The following is a 9,643-nucleotide window of genomic DNA, read 5'->3' on the forward strand; positions in this document are numbered from 1 at the left end:
GGCCCCACCTCCTTCCCCTCCAGGTCCAATGGCTGTCGACGCGGGGAGGAGGGCGTTCTCCGCCGAGCGGGGTGGCCTCTGGGGGAGGCGCCGGGGGCTGCACGGTTCACTTTCACAACTTTATTAAACGAGAACAGTCCCGACGTGTGAATAAGAAAACTCCTGATTTCCGACGCCGCACCCGCCTCCACGCGGCCCGCCCTCCCGGGTCCGGTCCCCCACTCTTAGGAGTTGTGCTTCTGCCGCTTCCAGAAGCGCTTGACGTCGCCGTGCCCGGCCGGGGTCACCACCATGAGCCGCTTGGCCGAGTTCTCGAACACCAGGACGCCCAGCTCCCGAGCGTGGGCCAGCAGCAGCTCAAAGTCCACTTGCGACAGGAACTGGTTATACAGGACGCCTGGGGTCCGCAGGTCAGGAGCGACGGGGAGAGAGAGGAGGTGAGAACCTGAGGCGCGGAGCCCCTGGGTGGCAGCCTCAGGGCAGCGGTCTGGGCTTGCCATCCACCACGTTTAAATACTAATCTTCTATGTTTGCCTCTTCCAGGGCTCATCCTAACACTAGTGTGATCCAGCCATATTCAGGAAAGCAGTATAATACAATAAGAAAACCCATTAATGCTTACCAAAACCAGAGAAATTACTATGAATTATCCCTCCCAATTTCCCTCTTCTAGCTAAATCCAAATTGCACTGATTTGAGACAATTTATTTACTGCCACCGACTCACCCCAAAATAAAAAGTGCATGCGTTACCAGCCCATGCAGTAAACAAAAAATAAAATGCATGAATAGCTTTTTCAGTTCATCAAGACTGAATTGTCCTTCCTCTGGCCAATGACCAAGAATCAACCGCAAAAGCCACTCACCTTCGGTGAACCGGAGTCTGTCCCTTTCCAGCTCCCACAGCCGAATCTGGTCCGTGATGGTGGGGGGCAGCACAGGTGTCTGCAGGGGCAAGGGATGGCTGTAAGATTCAGGAATACTACTCCAGACAACCCTAGCCCTCCACTCATCCCCCAGATTTGGGTGCCCCTTTCTCTTTTCCATCACTTCATGGCCAGGTGCCAAGGGCTGTCAGCCTCCAGCAGCTGTCTGTACCTCCAGTCTCCTGTTTGTACCTGTTTAAGCATCACTGGGTGGGCCCTTGTCCTTAGGAAATGGATGATCTAGGAAAACAGACAAGAACTGGGATCAAGGGCTTAAGAAAGCAGGAAAGCTACCTAAGCTGTCACCTAATGTCACTGAACATCAACTGTTTAAAAACTCATCGGCACATGCCTGTCAACAGTTCAACCCATCCCAGTTTAGCTGTTGTCCCAAGGTGCTGTTCCCACAGGTGATGTCTGCTGCTCCTTCTTTGACACATCTGTCCTTTCCATAGTCTCGTTTTTCGTTTTTTTATCTTTAAAATAACAGCAACTATTATTTTTGAGCACTTACTGCATGGCAGGCTCTGAGCTAAATGCTTTACCTTTATTTCACTGAATCCTTCCAATAGCCCTATGAGGTGAGAACTCTCATTATTTCCATTTTCCAGATGAGGAAACTGAGACTCAGAGAAGAGAAACAACTAGACCATCTCTGCAGCTAGGAAGTGGTGGTGTCCTTCTTCCATGTCTTTTCCCCTCGACGGTCTACCTATTCCCACACCTAGAGCCTTGATTTCTCGTCACCACCACCTACTATAACAGACCCCATGCTAGCCTTCCATGAGGTGACCACCCTGTACCCCACAGGCCAGGTGCAGCCTTTCTTCCCACCTGCACCTTCCCCAAGAAGCGATACCTGTTGGGCTGTGATGCCACTAGCAATGGCCTGCTGCACACTCTCCCGGGTCACCTGTGCCACCACCATGTTGGGGAAGCGATAGAGCATCTCAGAGAAAAGGGCAATGAGGGCGATCTGCAGCTCCGACTCTGACCCAAGGATAGGAAGAGAGGATTAGGAGGCTCCTCCACACCCAGAGCTCAAGCCTCAGAGAGCTCTGTAAACCACCAAGTTTACATGACCAGAAACTGGCAGTCCCTCCTCCTTCTTTCCCCTTCCCCACTCCCCTCCCCAGCCTGCTCTCCCAGGGGCCCTCTGTCCAGCCTCACCCGTGTAGGCATACAGCCGGTAATTGGTTTCCACGACAATGAACCCTGGCTGATGCACAGTGCCCCCAGCCCCAGAAACACCTGACGAGAGATTGATGGCCAGTCGCGTGGGGTAGTAACGCCGAGATTTCCTCTGGAAAGGAGAAGGGAAAGGCAATAGGCCCTCTCTCCGGCGTCACTGCCCTTCATCTTCCTCCTCAGACATTATAGATTCCTTCCAGTGCACAGAACCTCAACTCCCAATTTTTCTCCCGAGGGACCCAAGCATTCAGTCCTGGCAACTGCTTCCTGCCTCCTGAGACCCCACTCCTTTTTAAGGCCAAGGCACCATACCACCCTGCCTCTTCCCTAAAAGCCATGTATCTGGGTGCTCATACCTTCCTCTGGAAAACAAGCCCAAACTCACGCAGATGTTGCAGGAAGTTCAACAGAGAATCACTCATACCTTCCACAGAGTAATCCTAGGGAAGAGAGATGGCCAGCTGGGGTCCAAAACACATCTCATCCTCCCTTTCCCAACCCCATACACTCACTCCCTCTTTTCCCATCTTTGTTCATTCTTATCTTTCACTGTATTGCCCCATAACCTCATTTCCCTTTCCCATCTCTCTACTCTTTTCCCATCTTGCCCACCCAAGCCCCCAGCTTACCTTGCCCAGAGTAGAGAAGCTGAGCTGGAAGAGAAAGGAGAGAATCTCCACTAGGTCCATGCCCCGACTCTAGGGAGGAATGGGCAGAGACAAAGGGGGAGGGATGGGAGGGAGGAAATGAGGAGAAAAAATCAGGGAACAGAGTCTACGGGCAGCAGTCACTCAGTGGGTCCTGGGAAGAGCAGAGCATGCCGGCAGGCAGCCCCTGACCTGCTCACCTGCGCTGTCTGCAGATACTGCAACATAAAGTACCAGAGCTGGGCCGGGGTGTCCAGCAACAGGAACTGGAAGCCGGCAGAGGTAATGCAGGGCGGCTCTCCAGGTTCAGCACTAGAGACAGAGAGGGCCCATGGCAGAGGTGTGCAGAGAAAGGCCACCATCCCACCTGTGTGATCACAGTTTTTTTGGTTTATCTCTGGCCGTACTCTGCTCAGCTCTCCTTTTACAGTCAACCCTCTGCAATCCTGACCCGATGTGGACACTCAATTTAGCAGGGACCCAAGGAGATGGCAAAACAGAGCCGCTGTACCTCTGGCTTCCTCACCTCTTCATGAGCCCAGCCTGGCTAAGGAGCTGAGCCAAGTCCTGGCTGACGGCTGCGCTGGGGGATCCCACCATGAAGTGCAGGACCACCTGCGGAACGGAAGAGAACACAGAGTCGGATGCCTCTAAAGGCCGTGGGAAGTAGGAGCACAAGCAGAGACACACACAGAGTCCCAAGTCCTCACCTCCCATCGCTCCTCGGCATACTTGTCAAGTGAGGGGACATCCCGGGCGTGCTTGTCTGGTCCCAGCTGACTTGTGTCATCAGACCAGGCCTTGCCCCTATGCCAGGACGGCCGAGAGTAAGGAACCCTGCCTGTGTTCCCCACCCACCCTTCTGCCCTCTTTCCACCTTCGTCCCCAGGGGCCATGAGTGGCAGACATTTCCTACACCATGTAGCTATGTCTGGTCCAACTTATTCCTAAAGGAGCTTCCAAAGTGCAGCCCACAAGCTTCCAGAGAGGCCCCCTCAGGAGCTTCCCCTCCAGCAGTTTAATGAGCAGTTTAATCACTATTTCCCCTGCCTAGCTTAGGAAAAGGTGTAAGTGACATACCCACCCAGAAGGGCAATGCGGAGGTTTTGGCGGAATATGGGGTTGAGGATGAGGCCCTGGAGACCACCAGGGAGCAGCTGGGTGTGCCAGATACGGAGGCCGCTTAGCAGCCCCGTGCTTTCCTCCTGAGCTCTGGAACAGAAGCAGAGAGGTGAGGGGGATGTCCGGAGAACAGAAAGAAGGAGGCCCATAAAGGCTTCCATTTCTGCCTGTTCTGAACTGGTGATCCTTGGAACACTGTTTCACGTGAGAGTAAGATCAGTGTCTTCTTAAGGCAAATTTCTTTACTGTAACACCTACCAGAGCCTTCTTACAGACCTCACAACTCTCCAAGAGGCAAAATACAGTAAACGGAATTTCCCAAAACTTGCTTAATTACAAGTTTTGTGGTGTTCCCATCAATATTTCCTGGAAGTGTCCCAAGAACAGCAGTTTGGGAAACCTGGCTATTGAGAAATTTGTATCTGGCTGAGAATGCAGGAGACACTCACTTGCTGAATTCCTTCTTCACCCACAGGGCTACAGCAGCTTGCGGCAAAGGCTGCTCCAGAAAGAGCATCCGCATCACCCAGTTCTTAGCCAAAGATGGGAGCTCCCTGTAAGACAGGAGAGGGAAAATGTTAATATCAGAGCTGCCTGAGAACTGCATCCCTGCTCTCAATGGCCTCAAACACCTCACCTCACCCCCCACACTTTTACCAGTCTTGCTGCCCCCACTACCTCCATCTGGTTTGGCACACTTCAATCTCCAAGCCCACGAGGGCTAAGCTTCTACCCACGAGAACTTATTCCAGTCTGCAGGCCTCATTACATTTCCCCACCATGGTCCCTGCCATGAAGGGGGTCCTCACCTGAAGACAGCCAGACAGGTGGCAGGGTGCCCATACAATCGGTCCAATACCCCAGGGCTCAGGCTCCCTAGGAATTCCTGCAGGTTCCTGCATTGTAGGTGTACTCGATTCAGTCCACCCCTGGAAGGGGTGCTCTCCATCACCTGAGAGGTGCAAGTGTTAGTGTTCCCCCACAGTCCACGCCAGTGTTGCCCCTCACCTTTCTCACTCTGGCTCCAGAGCCACTGGCCCCCACAAGAATGCATCTTTTCTATGGTTTCCTTTTTCATGTCACTCATCTCTTGTTTCTCCCAAACCTGACCAACCTCCCCTCTTTTCCTGCCTCTTTGCCCCACTGCTGGCCTCAACTCCAGTCTTCTCTAAATTTCTAGATGGCAGAATTGTTAACTGTCCCATATTTGCAAACTTTGTATTTCAATGACTTGTCTCATCTTTACCTAAGCAGTGACAAAGAGACTTGTTGGAGCCCAACCCTCTCTCCCTCCTACCTCTCCTGGTCTGAGCAGCCTATAAGCTCCAAATCTGTCCGTTCTTCCCATCTATTTCTTGGCCCCATTTCTCGTGCTGGGCACGGCAATAACTACCTTACCCCTCCATGTCTCCCAAATCCAATTCCACCTCTTTCCTCTTCCCGCCCCCAAGACTACTTCACCACATTCAGCCTGACCCACACCGCTTGATCTCCTAACTTGTCCCCTACTTTCCTCCCAGTCCTCACCTCTCATTCAACTCTCTTCCTCTTATACCTCCGCCACCGCTTCTCTCCCAGCCCCCTTACCACTCAGTGTCGATCCCCCCTCGTGCACTCCAAGTCTCGTCGCTTAAACGGAGCCAATGTCTCTCACTGGCTCCGGGGAATAGGGAAAAGGATGGCGGAAAATGAGAGAAAAAAATGGGAGAGGGTCGAAGGATTTCACCGACAGGAGACCAGAGTGGAGGATTCAGAAAAGAAGGGAAGGAGTGGAGAAGCAGCGAGGACGAGAATCGGCGCTGCGCTCGCCCGCCGCAGGGCATACTGGGAATTGGAGTCTTGTCTTTCCCCACCCGGGAGCAAGCTGAAGCGCGTCTGACTACAACTCCCAAAAGGCATCGCGGGGAAGCCTAGCGGGGAGAGGCTGGCTTTTACTTGAGAGAGTCGGGGCCACCAGAGGTTGGGCCGCTTTGTTCCGCGTCGCTCTCCACCCTCTCGGCCAACGGCAAATCTAACCGACCTGAGCTGGAGTGGGGACGCTGGGAGTAGAAATGCCCTGAGAGCTTCCTGGCGGAGGCGCAGAAAAGACATGGTGGTGAGGCGCTTGGGTTTGGAGACGCACGAAACTGGGTTCTTTGAGCTCAGTTGCTCCCCGTGAATTTGGAATAATGCACTATCCAGAGCATTTTCTCGAATTAGGAGTTAATTCGATCCAGTGCGCCTTCCTCGGCACGTAAGTACTCAATAAATCTTAATTGTCACGTCCTCCATGCTTCCACCCACCTCCCCACCTCCCGTTTAATTAGAAGATCCTAATAAATGCAGTTTTAAAAAGAAACCAATTGTTTGGTCTGATTTGATTTATGAAACTACTGCCGGGTAAGGGAAGGGAACGTCTTCAGCCAAAGCCAGAGCTACACGTTTCCCCACATTCCTATAAGGCAAGTTTTGTTATTCCCACTTTGCAGACTAGAAGACGGAAGCTCAATGAGATTAAGAAGTTTGCCCACGGTCAGACAGCTAGAAAGTGCCCGAACTGGGAGTTGAAGTTCATTTGCGAGTGACCAGGAATCAAAATGGTAAGAACTAAGACTTTGTTATACCTTGTAGCCCACCCATGCTTGTTTTGTTGTTCCGTTTCTTTAGCAATGTTTAAAATCCTCAAAGAATGACACAAAACTGACAAAGCTTCCTTATGGCAAACGTTGAGTAAGGTTAAAAGACAAATTACAATCTGGGAAGAAATATTTGATAAAATAGACAAAATACAAAGAACTCTTGTAAAGCAATAAGAAGAAACAACACAGTTGAAATATTAAGAAATAACAGGCAATAAACAGAAGAAATACAAGTGCCTTGTAACCAAATGAAGAAACTCTCAACTTCACTCTTAAGGAAAAGTAAATTAAAGAAATAATAAAAAGTCCAATTAGAAAAAAAAAAAAGGATTGACAACCTCATTGTTGGCATGAGTATACATGAGCACTTAACCATACTCATTTTTTTTTTCATACTCATATATTTTTGTGGAGGGTTGACATAGGCACACCTTTCTAAGGGTAATTTGGCGGTATGTACCAGTGATTTTAATGTAATTACCCTTTGACCTAGCAACTCCCCCATTAGGAAAGTAGCATACTGGAATTCTGCCACGTAGGTACAAAGATATACATGCAAAGATGTTTACTGAAGTGTGTTTGTTGTTGTAGCATGAAAACAATGGAAACAGTCCAAATGTCCATCATTGGGAGCTGGTTAGATAAAATGTGGGTCATTGCAATGTAGAATACTGGGCAGCGCTTGCAGAGGAGGTCACTGTCTGCATACTGGCCTGAGCTACGTACCACCTATCATGACGGGGACAAGAGCAGATTACAAAATGGCATACCTAATCCAGTGCCATCGCTGTAAAAGAAGCTTTTATGTGTGTGTTAAACTCAAATAGGCCATATGCTTCATTTTGACTAGAGCAAGCAAGGGGGGAGCTGGGCAGACTGGTCACAGTTCCCTACAGTGTAGGGAAAACTAGGGCTACACTGTCCAGAACAGGAGCTGCTAGTCACCTGTGGCTATTTAAATTTGTTTTTCTTCCATAAATTTATTTATTTATTTATTTTTGGCTGTGTTGGGTCTTTGTTTCTGTGCGAGGGCTTTCTCTACTTGCAGCAAGCGGGGGCCACTCTTAATCGCGGTGTGTGGGCCTTTCACTGTCGCGCGGCCTCTCCCGCTGCGGAGCACAGGCTCCAGACGCGCAGGCTCAGTAGTTGTGGCTCACAGGCCTAGTTGCTTGGCGGCATGTGGGATCTTCCCAGACCGGGGCTCAAACCCGTGTCCCCTGCATTGGCAGGCGGATTCTCAACCACTGCGCCACCAGGGAAGCCCTATTTAAATTTAAATTAACTGAAATAAAATTTTCAATTCAGTTCCTTGGTCACATTAGCCCCATTTCGAATACTCAACAGCTACATGTGGCTAGTGGCTACCTATTGAACAGTGCAGATGTAGACCATTTCCATGATAACAGAGTTCTCTTGGAGAGCCCTGCCCTAAGGGATGCAAGGTGTCGGATGTCAGGCTGAGCACAGGCTGGGTTCCTGGAACTGGCCTTCAGAAAGAAAATCACCCTGGGCTCCTGGGAGCTGAGATTGTGGAAAGAGCTCCCTGACATAGGGCTATCCACCCTGTGCTTGAAAACGTCCTATGTTGGGTAATGGAGAGCTCATGCCCTCCTCCCCTCAGGTAGCATCCTGGAGAGAAAGAACAGAGCCAGGAGCTGACGGGCCTGTTTTCCACCAGCTTCTCCATTTCCCAGCTGTGCTGCCTTGGGCATGTTGCTAACCTAACGAGAGGTTTTCTTCTCTGTGAAATGGCAATAAGTTTAACTACTTCCTGTGTTGTATTAAATAAGATACAATATGTAATAAGTATGGTACCTGGCACAGAGAGGGTGCTCAGTAAATAGCATCATCATTACTAAAAAACCAGCCAAACAAAAAACATGTAAATTCGCATCTGTAGTCGGTCCTACAAAGAAGAGAGGCATGTGCTCAGAGAGCATCAAGGGCATTTGACCTGGTCGGGCAAGTCAGGGAAGGTTGCTGAAGGACCAGCAGGAGTTGGGAGTTGTTTTTGCCTTTAACAAGGCAAAAACAGCAGGGAATTATGTTCCAGGTGGAGGAACAGCAAGCTATAAATGCCATGTGTCAAGAAGGACTGAGTCCATTGGAGGGACTGAAAGAAGGCCAGTGGTGCACAAAGCAGGAGGAGGGGCAAACTTGGCCAAGAAGATTTTGTTCTCTAAGGTCAATGGGAAGCCATTAAAGGGTGTAGAATAAAGGAATGGGGTCAGATTTGTGTGTTTAAAGATCACACTGGCTGTAGGCCTGTAAACAAACCAGACAGGAACAGAAACAGATCCTGGGAGACTACTGCAGTGGTCCAAGCAAGATGGAGGTGGTGTGTGCTCCGATCGGGTTGGAGACAGAAATGATGAATTTAAGGGAAATATGGAATCAAAGGCAACAGAGCTTCTTGACAGACTGGACTTGGGAGGTGAGAGTAAGGGAGAAGGGGTGTCAACGATGATGCCCAGGTTTCTGGCTTGCGCAGCTGAGCTGCCATTCACTGAGTCAGAGAACCACGGAGGAGCAGCAGGTTTGAACATGCTGAGACTGAAATTCAAATGAACCCTAGGTGGTTGTGCAGGTCTAGAGCTTAAGAGTTCTAAGCTCAGAAATTTGGGAGTTCTCGGCTCACTGCCATGGCTTCTTTTGCTCACCATTCTGGGTTCTGGCCTCTAAACTATTGTCTTGTCAGTGCTTGTCTTAAATTGTGGGTCACAGTGGTCTGACCTGTGTAGGTTCCAGTAGGACTCAGACCTGTGACCTGGAACCCCAAGGGCCTATCAATATAACCGAAGATTAAATTATCTTTATTGTCATCCTCATTATCCGGTTGGCTCATTTTGTAAATGTCATCAACTGAGACCCCAGGGTCTTTATTTCACATGAACTGCCATCAAGATGGGTCTGCCTTTTCCCATACTTGCAACTGATTTTTTTTTTTTTTTCATTCCAACCAAATTTGAACTCTGTTAAATGTTTTCTTGGCAGCTGTGGCTCATCCTTCCAAGCCTCTGAGATAATTTAGGGTCTTGGCTTGGCTCTCAAACAATTCAAACCTATTTGTAATTTGAACACTTGATCAGTCTAATACAGGGATTCTCCTCCTGGGACTTCCAGACCCTGGGGTGCAGGCA

At 49.9% G+C, this 9,643-nt stretch overlaps 1 protein-coding gene and 2 long non-coding RNA genes across 7 annotated transcripts in view; 2 read left to right on the top strand and 1 right to left on the bottom strand.

The window, feature by feature from the left end:
• Positions 1-105: 105 nt before the first annotated feature.
• Positions 106-5,649, bottom strand: GTF2H4 (general transcription factor IIH subunit 4). 3 transcript variants are annotated; one of them, XM_082346933.1, is made up of 14 exons: positions 5,473-5,649; positions 4,695-4,837; positions 4,335-4,439; positions 3,844-3,975; positions 3,474-3,570; positions 3,290-3,378; positions 2,964-3,075; positions 2,746-2,769; positions 2,473-2,556; positions 2,096-2,228; positions 1,785-1,915; positions 1,118-1,165; positions 866-944; positions 106-397 (listed from the first exon to the last, which is right to left on the bottom strand). In XM_082346933.1, exons 2-14 carry the CDS (start codon positions 4,832-4,834, stop codon positions 225-227), a joined length of 1,347 nt encoding a protein of 448 aa, XP_082203059.1. In that variant the 5' UTR covers positions 4,835-4,837; positions 5,473-5,649; the 3' UTR covers positions 106-224. The 3 variants fall into 3 exon arrangements, with proteins under 3 accessions (XP_082203059.1, XP_082203058.1, XP_082203060.1); XM_082346932.1 differs by having other exon boundaries at positions 2,746-2,814; XM_082346934.1 differs by lacking the exons at positions 3,474-3,570; positions 4,335-4,439; positions 4,695-4,837; positions 5,473-5,649 and having other exon boundaries at positions 2,746-2,814; positions 3,848-3,943.
• LOC309607938 lies at positions 299-804 on the top strand. The gene is made up of 2 exons (XR_014232583.1): positions 299-437; positions 544-804. It is a non-coding gene; the product is annotated as an uncharacterized lncRNA (long non-coding RNA).
• Positions 5,650-5,866: 217 nt separating the features above from the next.
• The window catches only part of LOC309607941, a 117,808-nt gene continuing 114,031 nt past the window's right edge, over positions 5,867-9,643 (top strand). For 2 of the 3 annotated variants that reach the window (XR_014232588.1, XR_014232589.1), the window contains exons 1-2: positions 5,977-6,118; positions 6,354-6,464. This is a non-coding gene — a long non-coding RNA (uncharacterized lncRNA). Of the gene's footprint in view, positions 6,119-6,353; positions 6,465-9,643 lie in introns of all 3 variants that reach the window. The other variant, XR_014232587.1, reaches the window with a different exon arrangement.

The sequence above is a fragment of the Balaenoptera borealis genome (assembly GCF_965194805.1).
Source record: "Balaenoptera borealis genome assembly, chromosome: 12".
In the NCBI taxonomy this organism is placed as follows: domain Eukaryota; kingdom Metazoa; phylum Chordata; class Mammalia; order Artiodactyla; family Balaenopteridae; genus Balaenoptera; species Balaenoptera borealis.